The 24,602-nt window shown below is 48.7% G+C and overlaps 1 protein-coding gene across 2 annotated transcripts in view; it reads left to right on the top strand.

The window, feature by feature from the left end:
- Positions 1–19,224, top strand: part of cfap61 (cilia and flagella associated protein 61) — a 584,187-nt gene extending 564,963 nt beyond the window's left edge. For both annotated transcript variants that reach the window (XM_072505562.1, XM_072505571.1), the window contains one exon: positions 18,766–19,224. In XM_072505562.1, coding sequence (XP_072361663.1) covers positions 18,766–18,966 — 201 coding nt within the window. In that variant the 3' untranslated portion in view covers positions 18,967–19,224. The remainder of the gene's footprint in view (positions 1–18,765) is intronic.
- Positions 19,225–24,602: the final 5,378 nt, after the last annotated feature.

Below are 24,602 nucleotides of genomic sequence, written 5' to 3' on the forward strand. Positions count from 1 at the left end.
CGTTCCACGTGATCAGCCGAGTTGGGGGGCTTCCCACCCCCCCCCCCCTTGCCGATTAGCCATCCTCTTTTTCCAGCTTCTCACCCAGTTCCCACGCAGCTGTATCTCCCCCAGGCGGTGCCCCCCCGCCCATCCTCTCCCGTACCCGCTCCCCCCTTTCCCCAGCAGCAGCAACCCAGTAATTCCCCCCTCCCACCCCCCCCGCTAGACCCCCCGCTAGCGTAATTACTCCCCCCATGTTGCTCCCAGTAGTCAGCAAACTCTGGCTGACCTCGGCTTCCCCCCGTGACCATGGCTCGCACCGTGCGACGCCCCCTCCTTCCTGCTTCTCTATTCCCGCCATAATTATCATAGCGCGGGAGCCAAGCCCGCGCTTCTCCCTTGGCCCCGCCCCCCATGGCCAACGCCCCATCTCCTCTCCCTCCCCACCTCCCCCCATCACCCCCTGTGGGAGAGAGAAAAGTTACCACACCGCAGGATTAGAACATAAAACCCCTCTTCGCCCCCCCCATTCGCCCCACCACTTTGTCCAAACGTTCTTTTTAATAATCCACTCATTCCAGTTTTTCTTCTACAATAAAAGTCCACGCTTCATCCGCCGTCTCAAAGTAGTGGTGCCTCCCTTGATATGTGACCCACAGTCTTGCCGGTTGCAGCATTCCAAATTTTATCTTCCTTTTATGAAGCACCGCCTTGGCCCGATTAAAGCTCGCCCTCCTTCTCGCCACCTCCGCACTCCAGTCTTGATAAACGCGGATCACCGCGTTCTCCCATTTACTACTCCGAGTTTTCTTCGCCCATCTAAGGACCATTTCTCTATCCTTAAAACGGAGGAATCTCACCACTATGGCTCTGGGAGTTTCTCCTGCTCTCGGTCCTCGCGCCATAACTCGGTATGCTCCCTCCACCTCCAACGGACCCGCCGGGGCCTCCGCTCCCATTAACGAGTGCAGCATCATGCTCACATATGCCCCGACGTCCGCACCCTCCACACCTTCAGGAAGACCAAGAATCCTCAGGTTGTTCCTCCTTGCGTTGTTTTCCAGTGCCTCCAACCTCTCCACACATCGTTTCTGATGTGCCTCCTGTATCTCCGTCTTCACCACCAGGCCCTGTATATCGTCCTCATTCTCGGCTGCCTTCGCCTTCACGACCCGAAGCTCCCGCTCCTGGGTCTTTTGTTCCTCCTTTAGCCCTTCAATCGCCTGTAGTATCGGGGCCAACAGCTCTTTCTTCATTTCCTTTTTTATCTCTTCCACGCAGCATTTCAAGAACTCTTGTTGTTCAGGGCCCCATGTGAAACTGCCACCTTCCGACGCCATCTTGGTTTTTGCTTGCCTTCCTTGCCGCTGTTCCAAAGGATCCGCTGCAATCCGGCCACTTTCCTCTCCTTTTTCCATCCGTGTCCAGGGGGAATTCCCTTCTGGTTTACCGCACGGTGTTTTTAGCCGTTAAAATTGCCGTTGGGGCTCCTATCAAGAGCCCAAAAGTCCGTTTCACCGGGAGCTGCCGAAACGTGCGACTCAGCTGGTCATCGCCGCACCCGGAAGTCCCAATCCGCTGAACTCTACGACCTGGACTGTGAGAGTGACTGTGCAGAACCCTCGGATCGGGACAGAGTGGGACACGGAGGCCAGGGAGATCCGTTGATTGGCGGGGTGGACCGTGAGGGAGCAGCGCCTTACCATATCCGGGTGTATGAAGCTTTCGGTGCTCCCGGAGTCCAGCAGGCAAGAGGCCACGTTGCCGTTGATTTTCACCATTGTCGAAGCGGTGGCCAGGTTGTGTGGACGAGACTGGTCCAGCGTCATCGAGGAGAGCTGCGGGTGATCGGCACTGGTTTCAGACGAAGAGCGTTAGGGGGCCCAGGTCGTGGAAGGTCGTTGGCGTCCATGCTCCGTGGGGAAGGCAAGGTGGCGGCGGCTGGAGATCCTGCGGGGAACAAAATAGCGGCCCCCATGGGCCGCACATTGGTGGAGCAGGACAAGATGGCGGCGCCCGTGGGCCACACGTGGACTGAGGGGGAGAAGATGACGGCGCCCACTGGCCGCGGGTGGCCCTGGGAGGTGAAGATGGCAGCGCCCACTGGCCGCGTGTGGTCCATGGGGGTGAAGAGAGCGGCGCCCATTGTGCATTTGGCAGGGGGGAGGGGGCGATAGCGGCGACTGCGTGGGCCTGGCACACTGCGGCGAAGTGGCCCTTTTTGCTGCAAGCCTTGCAAATGGCGGTGAGGGTGCTTCTACTGACCGCAGAAATAGCATTGGGGACCCCCAGGGTGTGCGGTTTTGCATGTTGCGCAGGGGTATTGACTAGGCAGGGCCCCAGCTGAGGCAGTCGTTTGAGGGGTCCAGGAGGGATAGGAGGGGTGAGCCGCGCGGCTGGAGGGGTAGGCCTGAACATAACGGGAGGTGACCGTCATGGAGAACGCTTATTTGTTTGTCTCCGCTAGGTCATGTGTTGTCGGATGAGGTCCGACCCAATTCCCGTTACGAAAGCATCGCGCATGAGGAGATTAGAATGTTCGGCAGCCGTAACGGCCTGACAATCACAGTCCTGGACGAGTGGGATTAGGGCCCGCAGAAGTCTTCGATGGACTCCCCAGGGAGTTGAGAGCGAGTGGCGAGTACGTGCCTGGCTTTCTGCGCGTAATTCTCTTTGAGGAGTGCCATGGCTTCCGCCTAAGTCGGGGCGTCCTGGATCAGCGGAAACACTGACTTGTATCTTCTGAGCCTCCGTCGGTAGGGTGGTCGCTAAGTTAATGTAGGTCTCGAAGCAAGCTAGCCAGTGATTAAAGTCTTTTCTGGCGTTGGTCGATTGCAGATCCAGCTGCAGGCGATCTGGTTTGAATCTATCATCAAGGAAGAAATAGCGAGGCATCTGGATGGAAATTGTCCCATTGGGCAGACGCAGCATGGGTTCATAAAGGGCAGGTCGTTCCTAACTTAGTGGAATTTTTTGAGGACATTAACAGTGCGGTAGATAACGGGGAGCCAATGGATGTGGTATATCTGGATTTCCAGAAAGCCTTTGACAAGGTGCCACACAAAAGGTTGTTGCATAAGATAAAGATGCATGGCATTAAGGGGAAAGTAGTAGCATGGATAGAGGATTGGTTAATTAATAGAAAGCAAAGAGTGGGGATTAATGGGTGTTTCTCTGGTTGGCAATCAGTAGCTAGTGGTGTCCCTCAGGGATCAGTGTTGGGCCCACAACTGTTCACAATTTACATAGATGATTTGGAGTTGGGGACCAAGGGCAATGTGTCCAAGTTTACAGACGACACTAAGATAAGTGGTAAAGCAAAAAGTGCAGAGAATACTGGAAGTCTGCAGAGGGATTTGGATAGGCTAAGTGAATGGGCTAGGGTCTTGCAGATGGAATACAATGTTGAAAAATGTGAGGTTATCCAGTTTGGTAGGAATAACAACAAAAGGGATTATTATTTAAATGATAAAATATTAAAACATGCTGTTGTGCAGAGAGATCTGGGTGTGCTAGTGCATGAGTCGCAAAAAGTTGGTTTACAGGTGCAACAGGTGATTAAGAAGGCAAATGGAATTTTGTCCTTCATTGCTAGAGGGATGGAGTTTAAGACTAGGGAGGTTCTGCTGCAATTGTATAAGGTGTTAGGGAGGCCACACCTGGAGTATTGTGTTCAGTTTTGGTCTCCTTACTTGAGAAAGGACGTACTGGCACTGGAGGGTGTGCAGAGGAGATTCACTAGGTTAATCCCAGAGCTGAAGGGGTTGGATTACGAGGATAGGTTGAGTAGACTGGGACTGTACTCGTTGGAATTTAGAAGGATGAGGGGGGATCTTATAGAAACATATAAGATTATGAAGGGGATAGGATAGATGCGGGCAGGTTGTTTCCACTGGCGGGTGAAAGCAGAACTAGGGGGCATAGCCTCAAAATAAGGGAAAGTAGATTTAGGACTGAGTTTAGGAGGAACTTCTTCACCCAAAGGGTTGTGAATCTATGGAATTCCTTGCCCAGTGCAGCAGTAGAGGCTCCTTCATTAAATGTTTTTAAGATAAAGATAGATAGTTATTTGAAGAATAAAGGGATTAAGGGTTATGGTGTTCGGGCCGGAAAGTGGAGCTGAGTCCACAAAAGATCAGCCATGATCTCATTGAATGGTGGAGCAGGTTCGAGGGGCCAGATGGCCTACTCCTGCTCCTAGTTCTTATGTTCTTATGTTCTATGATACGGATGTCCATCCTGTAGAAAATCTGACTGCAATAAATTGATGCACGATCAATTGCACAAAGACTAAGGTTGGGTACAACTGTGGCTTTATTGCAGTCAGATGCATGGCCTCCTGCTGCAGCTGGTGAAATGACAGCTGAATGGAGGACACGCATATTTATACTCCTCCTACTGGGCGGAGCCAGCCGGCAGGGGCTACCGGCGAACCTGTAATACAGGTCCTACCTTACATCCCCTAATACAGGTGTACAGTGGTTCACCACAGGTGATACACTTTGGAAGGAGTAATTTGACAAGGAAGTATTCAATGAATTGCATGACACTGGGAAGTTCCAAGGAACAAAGAGACCTTGGCGTGTTTGCCCATAGATCTCTGAAAGTGGAAGAGCAGGTTAATAGGTTGGTGAAAAAGGCATATGGGACACCTGCCTTTATCAATTGAGGGATAGGTTACAAAAGCAAGCAGGCATAGAACTTTGGTGAGGCCACAGCTGGAGTACTGTGTGCAATTCGGGTCGCCACATTATAGCAAAGATGTGATTACACTGGAGGAGGTGCAGAGGCGATTCACCATGATGATTCCAGGGATGGAACATTTAAGCTACGAAGAGAGGTTGGATAGGCTTGGGTTGTTTTCGTTGGACAGAGAAGACTGACGGGCGACCTGATTGAGGTGTACAAAATTATGAGGTGCATGGACAGGGTGGATAGGGAGCAACTGTTCCCCTTAGTTGAGGGTCAGTTACGAGGGAAAAAAGTTCAAGGTCAGGGAGGGCGGCATGTGGTGCAGTGGTTAGCACTGGGACTGCGACACTGAGGACCCAGGTTTGAATCCCGGCCCTGGGTCACTGTCCGTGGGGAGTTTGCACATTCTCCCCATGTCTGCGTGGGTTCCACCCCCAGAACACAAAGATGTGCAGGTTAGGTGGATTGGCCATGTTAAATTGCCCCTTAATTGGAAAAATATATATAATTGGGTACTCTAAATTTATTTATTTTTTAATTTTAAAGTTCAAGGTCAGGGGCAGGAGGTTTCGGGATGATTTGAGGAAAAAACATTTTTACCCGAGGGAGGTGACGGTCTGGAATGCCCTACCTGGAAGGATGTTAGAGGCGGGTTGCCTCACATCCTTTAAAAAGTACCTGGATGAGTACTTGGCATGTCATAACATTCAAGACTATGGGCCAAGTGCTGGCAAATGGGATTAGGGAGGCAGATCAGATTTTGTTTATGCGTCAGTGCAAACCAGATGGGCTGATTCCGCACAGTATTAGTCTGTGATGTCTGGAGATCCCTTTGGTGGTGTTAGATTCAAATTAGTAGTTGCTGTTGTAAGTTAACTTAAGACATGGCAGAAGATCCCAGACCCGTGTCATGCTCCTCTTGTGCTATCTGGGAGTTCAGGGACTTGTCTACTGTCCCTGGCTCCTTCACGTGCAATAAGTGTATCCAGCTGCAGCTCCTGTTAGACCGCTTGATGGCTCTGGAGCTGCGGATGGACTCACTTTGGAGCATCCACGATGCTGAGGAAGTCATGGATAGCACGTTTAGAAAGTTGGTCACAACGCAGATAAAGAGTACTGAGGGAGTTAGGAAATGGGTGACCATCAGACAGAGGAAGAGTAGGAAGGCAGTGCAGGGGTCCCCTGCGGTCAATTCCTTCCAAAAGAGGTATACCGTTTTGGATATTGTTGGGGGAAATAGTTCACCAGGGGAAGGCAGCAGTAGCCAGGTTCATGGCACTATGGCTGGCTCTGCTGCTCAGAAGGGCAGGAAAAAGAGTGGATTTGATTGTAAGGGGAGTAGACAGGTGTTTCTGCAGATGCAAACAAGACTCCAGGAAGATATGTTGCCTCCCGGGTGCAAGGGTCCTGGATGTCTCAGAGCGGCTGCAGGACATTCTAAAGGGGGAGGGTGAACAGCCAGTTGTCGTGGTGCACATAGGAATCAACGATATAGGTAAAAAATGGGATGAGGTCCTAAATGCTGAATTTAGGGAGTTAGGAGATGAATTAGAAAGTAGGAACTCAAAGGTAGTAATCTCGGGATTGCTACCAGTGCCACGTGCTAGTCAGAGTAGGAATGACAGGATAGACAGGATGAATGCGTGGCTTGAGAGATGGTGTAGGAGGGAGGGATTCAGAATTTTGGGACTTTGGAACCGGCTCTGGGAGAGGTGGGACCATTACAAATTGGATGGTCTACACCTGGGCAGGACTGGAACCAATGCCCTAGGGTGGTTGTTCGCTAGCCCTGTTGGGGAGGGTTTAAACTAATGTGGCAGGGGGGTGGGAACCAATGAGGAAGTCAGAGGGTAGTAAAGAGGGGTTAGAAACAAAAGCTTGTAAGGAGAAAAGTGGAAGACAGAGAAACAGATTGAACTGTCTAGTATGGCACGGGGGTGGGAACCATAGCAGTAGGTCAGCGGGGGAAATAACTGAGGGAGAGCTACAGACTAAGGCCAGTAAGACTAAGAGGAAGAGCAGGCAGGAAGTGGTTGTTCAGCGCAGCGGGGCTGGTGCTCTAAAGTGCATTAGTTTCAATGCGAGGAATATTTCAGATAAGACAAATGAACTTAGAGCTTGGATTATTAGTACGTGGAATTATGATGTTGTTGCTATTACAGAAACTTGGTTGAAAGAGGGACAGGATTGGCAAATAAACATTCCAGGATTTAGATGCTTCAGGCAGGATAGAGGGGATTGCAAAAGTGGTAGGGGAATTGCATTATTGGTTGAGGAGTATCACAGCTGTGCTGAGGGAGGACACCTTGGAGGGTTCAGGCAGCAAGGCAATCTGGTAGAGCTCAGGAATAGGAAGAGTGCTGTCACAATGCTAGGGTTTTACTACACAGACCTCCTAACAGCCAGCGGGAAATAGAGGAGCAGATATGCAGACAGATCTTCGAAAGATGGATAAACAATAGGGTTGTTGTGGTGGGTGATTTAACTTTCCCTATATTGACTGGGACACACTTACTGCTAGAGGCATGGATGGAGCAGAATTTGTAAGGAGCGTTCAGGAGAGTTTCTTGTAACAATATGTAAATAGCCCAACTCGGGAAGGGGCCATATTAGACCTGATGCTGGGGAATGAGCCCGGCCAGGTGATCGAAGATTCAGTAGGAAATCATTTTAGGAACAGTGACCATAATTCTGTGTTTTAAGCTGCTTATGGATAAGGACAAGAGTGGTCCTCAGGTGAAGGTGTTAGACTGGGGGAAGGCTAATTACAACAGCATTAGGCAAGATCTGGAGAGTCTTGACTGGACGAGGCTGTTTGAGAGAAAATCAACATCTGGCACGTGGGAGGCTTTTACATGCCAATTGATTAGAATTCAGGACTGGCATGTACCTGTGAGGATGAAAGATAAGGGTGGCAAGTATAGGGAACCCTGGATAACGAGGGATATTATGAACCTTGCCAAAAAGAAAAAGGAAGCATTCGTAAGGTCTAAAAGGCTTAGGACAGATTAAGCCCTTGAAGAATATAAAGAAAGGAGGAAGGAACTTAAGGTAGGAGTTAGGAAGGCTAAAAGGACTGGGTTGCTGCTGCGGAAATCCAAAAGGAAATGGCTAAAGAGTGGGTGGGCGGGGATGGTGTGCGACGCTGGGGGAGCGAGCGGGAGCGCGGAGGCGGGATATGGGACTGGCCTAGAGAAGGTAATGGCTAGTCGACACAGGAGGGGGGCAGGTAGCCCCCTAGTGCGGCTGATCACGTGGAACATGAGAGGCCTGAATGGACCGATAAAAAGTGCCCAAGCGCTCGCGCATTTGAAAGGACTAAGGGCAGATGTGGCTATGCTCCAAGAGACGCACCTAAAGGTGGCGGACCAAGTTAGGCTAAGGAAAGGATGGGTGGGACAGGTGTTCCACTCAGGACTGGACACAAAGAACAGAGGGGTGGCCATCTTGGTGGGGAAACGGGTAGCATTTGAAGCAAAGAACATCGTAGCAGATAGCGGAGGTAGATATGTAATGGTGAGTGGTAGGCTGGAGGGAATGGAGGTCGTGTTGGTTAATGTGTATGCCCCAAATTGGGACGATGCGGGATTCATGAGACGGATGCTGGGGCGTATACCGGACCTGGAGGCAGGAAACTTGATTTTAGGAGGGGACTTTAATACGGTGCTGGACCCGGGGCTAGATAGATCCAGCTCAAGGACCGGAAGAAGGCCGGCAGCGGCCAAGGTACTTAAGGGGTTTATGGACCAAATGGGGGGAGTGGATCCATGGCGATTTTTTAGACCTAGGGCTAGGGAGTTTTCCTTCTTCTCCCATGTCCATAAAGTGTACTCCCGGATAGATTTTTTTGTTTTGGGAAGGTCGTTGATCTCTAGGGTGGAAGAAGCTGAGTACTCAGCCATAGCGGTTTCAGATCATGCCCCACATTGGGTGGACCTGGAAGTAGGAGAGGACAGGTAGCAGAGAACACTCTGGCGATTAGATGTGGGACTGATGGCGGATGAGGGAGTGTGTGCAAGAGTGCGGGGGTGTATTGAGAGATACCTGGAGGTCAATGACGACGGCGAGGTCCCTGTGGGAGTGGTCTGGGAAGCATTAAAAGCGGTGGTCAGAGGAGAGCCGATCTCTATTGGGGCCCACAAAAGGAAAACAGAGGCCAAGGAAAGGGAAAGATTACTGGGGGAGATTTTAAGGGTGGACAGGGAATTTGCAGAGACCCCGGAGGAGGAATTGTACAGGGAGAGGAGACGACTCCAGACGGAGTTTGACCTTCTGACCACCAGAAAGGCGGAGGTACCGTGGAGGAAGGCACAGGGGAGGAGGTATGAATATGGGGAAAGGCTAGTCGCCTGTTGGCGCATCAATTGCGAAAGAGGGCAGCAGCGAGGGAGATAGGAGGAATTAGAGACGAAAGGGGAGACACGGTGCGAAGGGCAGGAAAGATAAATGAGGCGTTCAAGACCTTCTATGAGGAACTGTATAGGTCTCAACCCCCAGAGGGAGAGGAGGGGATGCGGCAGTTCCTGGACCAATTGAGGTTCCCAAAAGTGGAGGAGCAGGAGGTGGCAGGCCTGGGGGCGCCGATTGAGGTGGACGAGGTTATTAAGGGACTGGGAAGCATGCAAGCAGGGAAGGCCCCGGGGCCAGACGGGTTCCTGGTGGAATATTACAGAAAATATGTGGACTTGTTGGCCCCGTTGATGGCGAGGACGTTCAATGAGGCCAGGGAAGGGGGGACTCTACCCCCGACGATGTCGGAGGCGACGATATCGCTAATTTTGAAGAGGGACAAAGATCCGCTGCAGTGCGGGTCCTATAGACCTATTTCACTATTGAACGTGGACGCCAAATCGCTGGCAAAGGTACTGGCATCGAGGATAGAGGACTGTGTCCCGGGGGTGGTGCACGAAGACCAGACAGGGTTCGTAAAGGGAGACAACTGAATGTTAACGTGGGACGACTATTAGGGGTGATAATGATGCCCCCAGTGGAGGGGGAGGCAGAGATAGTGGCGGCAATGGACGCAGAGAAGGCATTTGATAGGGTGGAGTGGGAGTATTTATGGGAAGTGTTAAGGAGGTTTGGGTTTGGGAATGGGTTTATTAGCTGGGTTAGACTTCTTTATGGGGCTCCAACGGCAAGCGTAGTTACAGGTCGACATAGATCGGAGTATTTCCGATTATATAGGGGAACAAGACAGGGGTGCCCGCTGTCTCCATTGTTGTTCGTGTTAGCAATTGAACCTCTGGCCATGGCGTTGAGAGACTGCAGGAAATGGAGAGGGGTGATTAGAGGGGGAGAAGAGCACCGAGTCTCGTTATACGCAGATGACCTATTGTTATACGTGTCGGACCCAGCGGGGGGGATGATAGAGGTTATGCGAATTTTGAGGGGGTTCGGGGAATTCTCGGGGTATAGGCTAAACATGGGGAAGAGTGAATTATTTGTGATACATCCAGGGGACCAGAGTAGAGAGATAGAAGGCTTACCGCTAAGGAAAGTGGAAAGAAACTTCCGATACCTGGGGATTCAGATCGCTAGGAGCTGGGGAACCTTGCACAGACTTAATCTGACACGGCTGGTAGAACAAATGGAGGAGGACTTCAAGAGGTGGGACATGCAGCCTCTATCGCTGGTGGGCAGGGTGCAAGCAATTAAGATGATGGTCCTCCCGAGGTTCTTATTTGTATTTCAATGTCTCCCTATACTAATCACCAAGACCTTTTTTAATAAAATAGATAGGAGCATCACGAGCTTCGTGTGGGCAGGGAAAGTTCTGAGAGTAAGGAGGGGGTTCCTTCAGTGTAGTAGTGACAGAGGAGGACTGGCACTACCGAACTTGGGTGATTACTATTGGGCCGCCAATCTGGCAATGATACGTAGATGGATGATGGAGGGTGAGGGAGCGGCGTGGAAAAGACTGGAGAGAAAGTCCTGTAAAGGGACGAGTTTAGGGACGAGTTTAGAGGCGCTGGTGACGGCGCCGCTACCGTTCTCACCTAAAAAGTTTACCACGAACCCGGTGGTGGCGGCAACAGGAACAACCATAGGTTCGCCCCAGGAAGAATGGATGGAGGATTTCAGAGCTGGTACCAGTTGGGAATTAGGAAGGTGGGAGATTTATTTATAGATGGGACTTTTGCGAGCTTGGGAGCATTGGAGGAAAAGTATAAGTTGCCCCGGGGAAATTTTTTGCGATATATGCAGGTGAGGGCGTTTACTAGACAACAGGTGAGGGAATTTCCGTTGCTCCCGACACAGGGGATACAGGACAGGGTGCTTTCAGGAGTGTGGGTCGGAGAGGGCAAGGTGACAGAGATTTATAGAGAGATGAGGGAAGAGGGGGAGGAGTCGGTGGGCGAACTAAAAAGAAAGTGGGAAGAAGAACTAGGGGAGGAGATAGAGGAGGATATGTGGGCTGATGCCCTAAGCAGGGTAAATTCCTCTTCCTCATGCGCCAGGCTTAGCCTGATTCAATTTAAGGTGCTACATAGAGCACACATAACGGGGGCAAGATTGAGCAGGTTCTTTGGAGTGGAGGACAAATGTGGGAGGTGTGGCGGGAGACCGGCAAACCACGCACATATGTTTTGGGCGTGCCCGGCACTGGAAGGGTATTGGAAGGGAGTGACGGGAGTGATTTCGCAGGTGGTGAAGGCCCGGGTAAAACCAGGCTGGGGGTTAGCTCTATTTGGAGTTGCGGAAGAGCCGGGAGTGCAGGAGGCGAAAGAGGCTGATGTCGTGGCCTTTGCGTCCCTAGTAGCCCGGCGCAGGATCCTACTCATGTGGAAGGAGGCGAAACCCCCCCGGACTGGAGGCTGGGTAAACGATATGGCGGGGTTTATTAAACTGGAGCAGATAAAGTTTGCCCTGAGAGGATCGGCTCAAGGGTTCACCAGGCGGTGGCAGCCATTTCTCGACTACCTAGGGGAACGTTAGAGGGAAGACAGATGACCAGCAGCAGCAACCCAGGGGGAGGGGGGGGGGGAGGGGGCTTTAGTTTAGTTTAGGTCAATAGATAATGGGGTTTTGTTACTTGTGTATCGTTAAAAATCTCCTTTGTTATTGTTTTGTTTGCTTTGTAAGAGGGAAAAATTGTTGTTTGGAAAAAAAATTTCAATAAAATATATTTTTTTTTAAAAAAGGAAGGCTAAAATGGGTCATAAAATGTTGTTGGCATTTAGGACTGTCGTTAGGATTAAGCAAAATCCAAAAGCGTTTTATACATATATAAAGAGCAAGAGGGTAGCCAGAGAAATGGTTGGTCCAGTCAAGGATATTGGAGGGAATCTATGTATGGAACCAGAGGAAATGGGTGAGATACTAAATTATTACTTTGCCTCAGTATTCACCAAAGAGAAGGACTTGGTGGATGAGGAGTATAGGGTAGAGTGTGTAGATATTCTGAGTCAAGTTGATATTAATAAAGAGGAGGTGATGGGTAACTTAAAAAGGATTAAAGTAGATCAATCCCCAGGACCTGATTTGATCTATCCCAGAATATTGAGAGACGCAAGGGAGGAAATTGCTGGGTCCTTGACAGTACTCTTTGTATCCTCATTGGCTACCGGTGAAGTTCCAGAGGACTGGAGAGTAGCCAATGTTGTTCCATTGTTTAAGAAAAGCAGCAGGGATAATCCAGGAAATTATAGGCTGGTGAGCCTTACGTCAGTGGTAGGGAAATTATTGGAAAAGATTCTTAGAGACAGGATTTACTCACATTTGGAAACAAATGGACTTATTAGTGATGGACAGCATGGTTTTATGAAGGGGAGGAGTGCCTCACTAATTTGATTGAGTTTTTCGAGGAAGTGACAAAGATGATAGATGAGGGAAAGGTAGTCGATGTTGTATACATGGTCTTCAGTAAAGTCTTTGACAAGGTACCTCATGGTAGGCTGGTACAAAAGGTGAAGTCACATGGGATCAGAGGAGAGCTGGCAAATTGGATAGAGAACTGGCTTGGGCACAGAAGACAGAGGGTAGCAGTAGGAGGATGCTTTTCTGAATGGAAGGCTGTGACTAGCGGTGTTCCACAGGGATCAGTTCTGGGACCTTTGTTGTTCATAGTGTATATAAATGATTTGGAAGAAAATGTAGCTGGTCTGATGAGTAAGTTCGCAGAAGACACAAAAATTGGTAGAGTTCCGGATAGTGAAGAAGATTGTCAGAGGATACAGCAACTTATAAACTGGTTGGAGTCTTGGGTGGAGAAATGGCAGATGGAGTTTAATCCGGACAAGTGTGAGGTAATGCACTTTGAAAGGTCCAATGCATGTAGGAATTACACAGTAAATGTAGAAGTCTTAGGAGTATTGACAGGCAGAGAGATCTGGGCATGCATGTCCAACGATCACTGAAAGTGGCAACGCATGTGGATAAGGTGGTCAAGAAGGCATACGGCATGTTGGCCTTCATTGGTCGAGGCATTGAATATAAAAATTGGCAGGTCATGTTGCAGTTGGACAGGATCTTAGTTAGGCCTCATTTGGAAGATTGTGCACAATTCTGGTCCCCACACTACCAGAAGGATGTGGATGCTTTGGAGAGGCGACGTGAGCGGTTTACTAGGATGTTGCCTGGTATGGAGGGCATGAGGAGAGGTCAGATAAACTCGGTCTGTTCTCACTGGAACGAGGTTGAGAGGCGATCTGATAAGAGGTCTACAAGATTATGAGTGGCTCTTTCCTAGGGTAGGAGAGTCAAGTACTAGGTGACATAGGTTTAAAATGCATGGGGAAAAGTTTAGAACAGATGTGCGAGGCAAGTTATTTGCACAGAGGCTGGTAAATGTATGGAACGCGCTGCCTGTGGAGATGGTGGGAGCAGGTAGGATAGCGGCATTTAAGGAGCATCTAGACAAATATAAGAGTTAAGGTGAGAATGGAAGATTATAGACTCCGTAAGTGCATACAGTTTTAGTTTAGGCAGGTACCATCATCGGTGTAAATTGGAGGGCCGAAGGGCCTGTTCCTGTGTTGTACTGTTTTTTGTTCTTTGTTCTTAACATCAGGAAAAGTGAGATGTATGCCACAGAGAATGTTAGGTCTTTGTGAGTGGCTTCCTTCGAGGTCAAGTGACAAGCATCATTTCTTTGTCACTGACCACAAAATCTGAGCCATTGTTAAAGCTTCAGGTCACCCACCGCAGATGCTGCCTCGCCTATTGAGTATTTCCAGCATTCTCTGCTTTGCATAGTATATTTTCATGGAGATTTGGCACACAGTAAAAATTAAAGTTGCTAACCTTTTGTAATGCACTTAATTAGAACTGTTGAGAAGATAACATGGGGCTGGTTTAGCACAGTGGGCTAATCAGCTGGCTTGTAATGCAGAACAAGGCCAGCAGCGCGGGTTCAATTCCCGCACCGGCCTCCCCGAACAGGCGCCGGATTGTGGCGACTAGGGGCTTTTCACAGCAACTTCATTTCAATTGCCTACTTGTGACAATAAGCGATTATTATATGTTGTCTCAATACAGCTTCACATACAAAAATATATTAAAATTGTAAACAGAGGATAAATTTGTATCCTCAATGACAGTGTAGGAGGTTCATCTTTCTCTTCCCTGACCTACATAGATAATGAATTTGCTTCAGAGTAGTAAGTGATCAGATGATGGAGTGTCACATTATCCCAAAATATATTTGAATGCAGTATGACAAACCATTATCATTAAAGGTTATCCTCTTAATTAACTAAGATAGTACTAATAGTTGTTATAAAATACTACTGATTGTCTGACTTCTTACGGGACCTGTTTGGTTAAGGGACATGACCCTTGTATTCAAATGCATTATAGGAAGTACTCAGCCCTCTTCTTAGTCTCTGAGAGAAAAGAAGCCTTGCATTTTGCTTGCTTGATATTATGGTTTTTTGCAGCTTTTAATATTCTATGCCAAATATTGCTGTAGTTATAAATCACCTGTTTACCTGCATAGTCATTGCATGATGTTGTAATGCTAGCCAGTTTGTAAAGGAAGAAGACAATTTTTGTTAAAGTTCTATAAGCATGGTGAACTATTCCTCCTCATTCTTCTCAATCTGCCTGCAGCCTTTTAACACAGAAGGCCATCCAACCTTCCTCAGTTGTCTAGCTGCATGTGCCAGCGCTCACCTGGTTCTACTTCTATCTGTTGTCGTAACCAAGGAATTTCCTGTAATAGTTGCTATTCCCTGTCTTATTCACTGATCACCCCAGTTCTCATTAATGCTGCATTGGCTCCCAGCACGGCATAGCCATGATTTAAAAATTCTCATCCCTGTACATAAGTCCCTCCATGGTCTTTCTCCTCCCTATCCACTGCACGGTAGCAGTGAGTAGCTCCACAGGTTGCTTCACAGTTCCAGGGCCCCAATTCCTGGCTTGGATCACTGTCTCTGTGGAGTCTGCACGTTCTCCCTGTGTCTGCGTAGGTTTCCTCCAGGTGCTCCGATTTCCTCCCACAAGTCTCAAAAGACGTGCTGTTAGGTGAATTGCATATTCTGAATTCCCCCTCTGTGTACCCGAACAAGTGCTGGAATATGGTGACTAGGGGCTTTTCACAGTAACTTGATTGCCGTGTTAATGTAAGCCTACTTGTGTGTTGCTCGTTTTAGCCTTACTTTACTTTATTCTTATTCTGTCACCTTTGCTCATGAGTCGTCAGGTATCTTTCTGATACCGCCACGTGGTTCAAGTCCAAATAATGTTTAATAATGCAACACACCGCTTAGTAAGAGTTAAATCAACGCTCATTTATTATATACAGCATTTAATACTTATACAATAATCCTACTTCTAGACTACTACCTACCACTAAAGGCCAATACTTAACTTTGGAAATGGCCCACCAGGTCAGGGAAACGAATGGTCTTTTGAATTGGTTCTGAGCCTGCGGGATTCAAAGGCTGGTACAAGTCGATAGTCAGGAGCGCCTATCTGGTAGCGATCGCTGGAGTAACACTTACGGTTTTCTTTGTCGAAGGGTCTCGAAGGTTGCGAGCAGGAAGAGAAGGGCCGAGGTGAACTTGGCCCCTATTCTTATAGTCCCCAGGGGCTTCCCGCCTCTCGGGGCGGACCTCGTACCTGGTTCCAAGTGATCGGGCTGGGTCCCAATCACTTGGTTCGATATGCTCCAATAATGGGGCGATTCCTTGATCGGGGGGTGGTCATTTACCTTCCTTTGTGTCAGCCCCTGCTGGCGCCGAAAGGTCTGGGTCGGCTTTCAATTGCTAATTTGTAGCCATTGTTCCCGGGGATGGCTGCTTAATATGCAGATGGCTGGGTTGTTGTGATGTTGATGGCTGCAGGTATCGGTCTGGGCTGACTTCCCCAGAGGCGAATACACTGTTTTACCTGCAGCTGTCCGTTTGAGTCCTGTTGGCTGATTTTCCCATCAGCCTCTTCCATTCGCCATTTTAGATCGGGGTTTGACCATTCTAATCGGGAATCAGCCATTTTAGGTGGCTACATGTGAAAATTAATATTATTATTATTATTATAGACTTCTCCAGCCTTAAAAGCCTCTTAGGTATTTGCATTCCTCCAGTTCTGGCCACTTGCACATCCCTGGATTTCCACCGTTCTGTCATTGGCATCATGTCTTCGGTTGGCAAGGCCCTAATCTATGGAATTCCCTTTCTAAACCTGTCCACTCTTTACATCGCTCCTGCATTAAGCTACTCAGTAAAACCTACTTCTTTGACTAAGTCTGGTCACCTGTCCTAATATTTCTTTATGTAGCTTATTATCAAATATTGTCCGATAATGCTTGTGTGAAGTGCCTTGGGATGGCACTGCTACAGTAATGACAATTTACAAATACAAGTTGTTTTTGTTATAATGTTGCTTGACGTGCTAGACGTGGTATCCAAAATTATTCAAACTTTCCCTGAAAATAAATGAAGGGCATCTGTTTATTCCAAAGGGGCATTTCCTGCACTTATGGTAAGAGGTGATTGAGCCATTGTGCCACCAATTGATCTGTATTGAAGGTGAAGGTTTTGGGTTGATGGGACATTATCAGTTTGTCTCAGTGGATCAACCACAGCAACCTGCATTTAAATAGCACCACTAAAACCATAAAACTCTTATCCCTGGCCTCACATCAGCTCATTACAAGGAGCATTATCAAATAAAAGTGATTGCACTCACTGCTAAACCAGAAGGCTATGTGTTCAAAGACCAGGAGCACATAATTCTGGCTAACAATTCAGTGTAATAGTGAAGCAGCATCATAGCAATGTTGTAGATGCCATATTCGGGCTGAGATAATGTTTTGGAACATTCCGAGGGCATGGAAGGTACAATGGAAATGTACGTTTTCTCTCTCTGGAGGCCAAGGCTCCATGTCCTTTGCCTGTTCAGCTGTGTATAAATGCAGTCCAGGCACCATCCGGAGATGAGAGTGTGAATCCTGGCCAATATTTATTCCTCAATCAACATGAGTTATTCCTTTCATTTGCTATTTGTGGCGTATATCCGTGTGCATACGACTTTGGGGTGTCCTATATCAATCTGTCAGTTCCCAGCGTTGCCAAACTTGCTTCATTATTATTGGGCGGCGAATGTGGACAAGGTGAAGGGGTAGAGTGGGTTAGGATGGAGGAGGAATCTTGTAAGGGGTCTAGTTTGAGGGCTATGGTGACGGCAGCATTGCCAATGGCTCCGAGTAGGTATTCAGAGAGCCAAGTGGTGCAGTCCACGGTGAAGGTATGGAATCATCTGAGGAGGCATTTTAGGGTGGAAGGGATGTCGGTGCTAACGCCGCTGTGCGAGAATCATGGGTTTGAGACGGGGGGGGGGGGGGGGGGGGGGGCTGGATAGTGTATACAAGAGGTGGAGGGAAGTGGGGCTGGTCAAGGTGAGGGATTTGTATTTGGAGGAAGGATTTGTATTTGGAGGAAGGGTTCGCCAGTCTGGAGGTGCTAAGGGAGAGGGTAGAGCTGCCGAGGGGTAATGAGTTCAGGTATCTACAGGTTAGGGACTTTGCACGAAAGGTCTGGAAGGGGTTCCGTAGATTGCCGGGATACACCCTGCTGGAGCGACTGCTGCTTCCGGATGGGGAAGGGGAGGGAAGAACTGGGGATATATATAAGTGGCTGGGGGAGCAGGGAGGCGAGCGGGTGGTGAAGATCAAGGAGAAATGGGAAGCGGAGTTGGGAATGGAGATCAATTGGGGAGTATGGAGTGAGGCACTGCGAAGGGTAAATGGGACCTTGTTTTGTGCAAGGATGAGCCTGATAGAGTTCAAGGTGGTGCACAGGGTGCATATGACTCGGGCGAGAATGAGTGGGTTCTTTCAGGGGGTAGCAGATGAGTGTGAGAGGTGTGGGCGGGGGCCAGCGAATCATGCACACATGTTTTGGGGTTGTGCAAAATTGGGCAGATTCTGGGTGGGAGTGTTTGTGGTCTTAGCCAGGAGAGTGGAGGTGGGAGTGGACCCGGACCCTTGGGTGGCGATATTTGAGGTTTCAGAAAAGCCGGAGCTCATGGAGAGGAGGAAGGCCGATGTATTGGCCTTCGCCACTCTGATTGCACGGTGACAAATTTTGCTGGAGTGGCGGTCGGCATCTCCACTGAGGGTAGCAGCTTGGTTGGGTGACCTGTATGACTTCCTGCGGTTAAAGAAGATAAAGTATGAGTTAAGGGGCTCAGCAGGGGAGTTTGAGAAAAGGCGGGGGATGTTTGTGACCATGTTTGAGGAGCTATTTGTCGCAGGGGTGTGGGTGATGGGGAGGGGGGGGGGGGGGGTGATGGGTAGGGGGGTGAAAAAGGAGAAAAATCTATACAAACTTTATAGTTGATTGTTGGGGAGAATGTTTCCCGGGATGTTTATTTGCTGTAACTTACTTTGATACAAGTTTGAATAAAATGTGTTTAGCAAAAAAAAAGAATCTGTGGGTTCCCTCCTTAAGGGTTTAACTTGAATTTTGGATTTTTTTTGAGGAAAATTTTCATCCAGTAAATCTGGAAATGGGGCTTTAGGAATAATATCTGTAGGGCTTATTACCATGTTTTCCCTTCGAATAAGCACAGTAGCGGTGTTGGACATTTGCACTCGGCGTTCCTTGAGCACGATGGTCAATTTTCTTTTCTCTTTGCTCAAAGGCGAATGTCGCTGAGCCTATCGAAGAGCTGATTCGTCAGATAGCAGAAGGGGAGTTCCTGGTACCGGGGAATACAAAGACATTTTTGGAAGAGCAATTTCGAAAGGACGGTTACCAGAGGTTGATAGAAAGAAGCCAGCTGAACTACCTGAGCTACAACCGTTACCACCTCCCCATGTTCGCATGGCCTGGTATTGTTTAGACATCAACAAGTGGGAGAGGGCTGCACTTAAAAAAAAAATATCTTGCTAAACCAGAAAGCATATCCTGATTATAAATGAATGATGTCCAATCACGTAGTCACGCGCGATTGCTGCAGTTACCCAGAAGATGGCGCACTATAATCGGCTGACGGGCAAATCAAGTTCCCTCCAACATTGTTTCCTTTGAAATATTTACCCGAGTGTAGCTTTTTTGTGAAACAAATGTAATAAAGAAAACAATGTGATTTTTTTTCTCCCTCTGGAATGAAAAGCGTGCGTCATTCTGTAACGTTTGCCCCAAACGCCAGCATTCACTGACAGTCCAGTTGTAAAGTTGCAACAGTCCAACATCCCTGACAAGGAACCCAAGCAAACACAACAAATTATGGACCTGTTCTTTGGTCAGCCCAGCGCTGCTGAAATTTCTGCCTGAAATTGAACGAGAGGGTATGTTGGAAAGTTCATCCTGGAACAGATCCGCGGCTCCATAGTACTGCTGGTTAGTGAAACCGTTACAAGGAATAAAAAGTCACCCAACAATTCAATTTGTTCACAGACTACACCCGAACCCTTTCAGCTTCCTCACGTTTTTAAAAATAAATTTAGAGTACCCAATTAATTTTTCCAATTAAGGGGCAATTTAGCGTGGCCAATCCATCTAACCTGCACATCTTTGGGTTGTGGGGATGAAACCCACGCAGACATGGGGGAGAATGTGCAAACTCCACACCGACAGTGACCCAGAGCCGGAATCGAACTTGGGACCTCGGCGTCGTGAGGCAGCAGTGCTAACCCACTGCCTTCCTTACGTTAAGCACCATTGATTTTTTAAAAACCGCAGTGCACGTACAAATATTATAGAAACATAGAAATACCCAGGGGCAGTCATTATTTACGGATCCAATCCTTTATTTTCCACTGGCCATTTACTATACCGTCAGTGACATGTTTCCCATCTCTGCAATTCCAAGCGGCAGGACCGGCTCCACGTTTCACTGACAGGGGGGGGGGGGGGGGTCCTAACAATATTTGTGCGGACGCCCCCTGGACTTCAAATCAATGGCATTAATTTATTAAAGCTGAAACGGTTAGGAGATGGAAGATTCATTAAAGGTGGCACATGAAGTTTTATTAACAGGTCGGGGGAGTTGAGTGGGTGGGGGAAGAGTGTCCGGCGTTAGTAACATTTGCCAGTTTGGGAAATTGTCCTGTTTTAAAATGTTCTGCTTTTCCTGGGGCAGGGCAGGGTGGGTTGGCACTGCCCTTTCGGTGGCCCTACGGCATTACCTGCCAAATACCACAGCCTGCTCCGCATTCCAGTGGCCTGACACCACAGCCCGGACTCCGGGTGGAGTTCCATCCTGGACAACCACAGCCTCACACGCATATCGTCCAGAATATCATTAAGGCCAAATAAATAACATTCCCAACAAAATAACGTTTCGCTTTCAAGTGTGAGGTATGTGTGCACGTGTATTAGACCAAAACTGTGTGTGTATATATTACAATCGCACACGCTAACACACTTCGGCAATGACACGGGTGATGAATGTGTAAGGGTCTCCGGCAGATGTAAATCTTGCTGCTGGAGTCGGTGTGTGGCCCTTCAAGCCGATTTTTATCTCTCTCTGTGGCTGGGTTGTCTGCACACGGCTAGCTCTCTGATCAGGCAAGTCCGGGTGTGTACTTTAGCAAGGAGCCTTAAGCCACATAGCAACCTGCAGCTGTATGTAAATTAGCCCATGTGTGCAATGGAGCCGCCTCACACACCAAGCAGGGCATTTAGCAAAAGTCCCCGGCTAATAATAAACCCTGGAGTAAATCACAATCCCCTTCCTAACGGAAAGATTTTTTTAAACCCTTATGGTGGTCTGGAGAATGCGGGTGTATTCCGGAGACGCAGCGTAGAGAGTTTGGGTTCAAGTATTGTTCAATTTCAGAGTGAATCCGATCAACAAGTATTAACCCATAATCCTGGATATGGAAGAGGGAATAAACTCTGATTCAAAAGTTTATTTGAAAACCGGAGTGGGAATTGAAAGGTATAAATTACAAACGCCGGGGTATCTCATCCGATTTCATTCTCAAATCTATCATATTTTAACTGCTTAACTGAATTTTGACTGTTGGCGCTCCCAATCCTTTGTACCTGATATGAGCATTGTAATGTATACGCTGTTCAAGTTGCAAAGGGTTCACCCAAGATCCAGAGATTTGATATCTTACCTAATATTTTAATCAAATCAAATATTCATGAACCACCCCCGAGGGAACATTTTGTACTTTGACATCGGGTCCCCAACCAGGGAAAACAGGAGATCGAGCGGGAGATTTCCTGAACTTAAGATCGCTGCATTGTCGCTGAAAGTATGCAATTCGTTAGAATTTTAAAATCGACTAATATTTTTTTTAAGGACTTGCTCCCTGTAAGAATGGCGCTTCCTCGTGTGGCCACCTGACTCAAGGAGTTTGATGTCCAGTGAGAAATTGTACCTAACGCTTATAAAGTGGCAAAGGACAATGGGGAGAAACCAGAAAAAGGGGGATTTATTTGACTGGGCGCTACTTTCACGACAAGAACACGTCAAGTCAAACATCAACATCGAGGTTTAAAAGTGTCTACATCCCAAATGAAACGAGACAATTCGTGATTATTTCATCTGCATCCATCTCACTTTTATTAAATTCAGGTGGTGGGGGGAGCTGATTATTTTCAGGATTTAATCAGATTCAGTGGACATGAAAGTCGACAATGTCACCTCTCGTCCCTGAAGAAGTAAGGTTTTATTTTTTTTGCTCTCCCCCCCCCCCCCCCCCCCCCCCCCCCCCCCACACAGCACACACAGCACAAATCCCTGCAAGATTGGGATTTGCTGTGTAATTATCTTAATTTGTCCAGCAGCTTTATGCTAATGTGCCGCACAATAGGCCAGTCCTGGGCGTGCTGCTCGCGTGCTCTCCAATCTCCCGCTCAGGAGGCGAGATAAAAGCCATTCGTGTCAACAGACTGGGGCCAGCCAAAACAACCCGGGAGACACACGCGCACCGCGCACTCAATTATTTAGCACAACAAAAGAGACACATCTCCACATATTTTATGCATCGCTCCTCCCTCCCTCCCTCCCTCCCCAGTATTTTTTTCTTCTTCTTTCTTTGGCAGGAGCGCTTGGCTGAGTGGAGGATTATTAAATGTGTTTCATTTGGCCAAACAAAATAGGAGCCATTGTGAGCACAGGTTAACGATTCCGATATGCTGAAGTGTAAAAAGGAGGCTGCTTCAGAGTGCTGATGGCAATGAAATGCTCTCACAGATTGAAAGTGCGATCTCCTTATGGGTGAGCAGGGGGTTGTGGGGGGGGGGCGGGTCGGGTGGGGGCACACCTCAGAACATAAACTTGCTTCCCTTTCAGTGGAACGAAAGAGGCGCCAACCTTTCTCTCCACACCCTCTTTTGGCAGGGTCCGAGGCGGGTTGCCCACTAAACAGGGGGGTGGCCCGTGAGAATGACTGAGACAAAGTGGGGAGGGGGTTAAAAATCACAGCTCATTAAGGTGTATATATGTGACAGTCCTCCCTCCACAACTACTCTGAGCGGAGTTCAACATCCACCTTCTTGCACAACACACCAAATGTTGTTGCCCCCCCCCCCCCCCCCACACACACACACGTTAGTCGGGTGAGTTTGGCTCTTTAACAGCTGAAGGATTGAGGTGACTTCCTTCGAGGATGCAGCGCAGCGGCAACGCGGTCCCAGCCTCTATTGTTTGGGTTCATGTTGAAATGGACAGAGGTTAATTTCATTCACAAAGCCCGGGGCACGGCTTGGGGGGGGGGGGGGGCTGTTTTTTGTTTTGTTTTGTGCGTGTGCTCCCTCGCAGACATCAGCCTCCTTCTTTCCCCTCCCTCTCTCTGTGCCGAAGTGTGTGGTTGCCCTGAGTTGCTGATGACTGATGGACGGGTCCAGTTGGCAGAGATCCGGCCCCCCCGCTGGAGCCTCACAAAGAGGCGACGCGTGTCGGGGCCGAGGGAGGAGGAGCCGGACGTGTGGCAGCGACCAAAGGGGCGAACACACGCATTCAAACCGACAAAACACATGCCCAAAGACAGGCCACATCTGCTCGCCCTCTACCCTGCCTGGCCCCGCATCACTTACATCACATAAATAACATTTACCTGATGATTTAAATCTTGGGTGTGTGAGCGTTTGTGAGTATGTAAGCGTGTGAGAATGAGTATTTGAGTGTGTAAGAGTTTGTGTATGTGTGAATGTATGCGAGCGTCTGTGTGAGCATGTGTGTCTGTGGGATAGTGTGTGTGTGTGTGTGTGTGAGAGGAGGGTGTGGGGGGGGGGGGGAGGGTGTGAGGAGGATGTGTGTAAGTGTGTGTGGGGGTGTGTGTAAGTGTGAGGAGGGTGTGTGTAAGTATGTGTGGGGAGGGTGTGTGTAAGTGAGGAGGGTGTGTAAGTGTGTGTGGGGAGGGTGTGTGTAAGTGTGTATGGGGAGGGTGTGTGCGTGTGAGGACGGTGTGTGAGAGTGTGTGTGGAGTGAGTGAGTGTGACTGGGGAGTGTATGTGCCTGTGTGTGGGGAGGGTGTGGAAGAGTGGGGGAGCGTGTGTGTTTGTGTGTGGGGGGAGTGTGAGGGGGGGGGGGGAATGTGTGTGCCTGTAGGGGGGGTCTGTGTCTGTGGGGAGGGTGTGTGTCTGTATGTGGGGAGGGTGTGCCTGTGTGTGGAGTGTGTGAGTGTGAGGGGGGTATGTGTGTGTCTGAATGGGGGGGTGGGGGGGAGGGGAGGTATCTGTGGGGAGGGGGTGTGTCTGTATGTGGGGAGGGTGTGTGAGGGTATGTATCTCTGTGGGAGAGTGCTGTGGGATACACGCCCCAATTGGAATCAGTTTCAGAGCAATAATGTTACTGAAAAATAATCAATCATTCAGAATAATGACTGAAATTTAACCCAGTTTCCAGTTACAATGATGCAAGTTGAAATGTTGACGAGGATCCATAAGGATGGACAGCTCTTGGTCCATGTTTAAAGTTGCAGCAATCTCTAATTTGCCCTTTGCAGAGATCCGCTCTCAATGTGGGTCTCAGATTCTCCCTTGAACGCCGGTCAGGAGGGTACCCCGAGGGAGCCGGCATCGTTGCTTCAAAATAAATGTGTGAGCAGAGAGACCGCGGGCACGGCTGAACTTTTCGGGAGGGCTCGCCTGATGGGAACGAAATGGTTTGGGGCGTTTAAGACAAACACATCCAGAGTGGGACCATGGATATAACAAGACTTGAGATAGCGCTCCTCTTTAAATAGAGGAGGGGGATATATTCTAGGCAGGTTATAAATTTCACTGCGGGCTTGGTTCAATAATTTATTTGAGGGGGTAAATACATTGGGTTAAGTTTTATTAGTGAGGGAGCCGCTTCGACCTTTCAGTGATTTATGTGAGGAACGAGGAAGGGGAGCTGGTAATCTCCACTCAGTCTCCACTCACCGTCTCCATCTCTGTGCCTGTCTCTGTCTGTCAGTGTCTCTATCTCGCTATGTGTGAGTGAGTGCGACTGTTTCTGTGCCTCTATCTGTGTGTGTCTTTTCCTGTCTGTGTTTCAACCCCTCTTCAATTGTAGAGGGGTGACGTGGAACA

Source organism: Scyliorhinus torazame, chromosome 1, assembly GCF_047496885.1.
Source record: "Scyliorhinus torazame isolate Kashiwa2021f chromosome 1, sScyTor2.1, whole genome shotgun sequence".
Taxonomy (NCBI): Eukaryota; Metazoa; Chordata; class Chondrichthyes; order Carcharhiniformes; family Scyliorhinidae; genus Scyliorhinus; species Scyliorhinus torazame.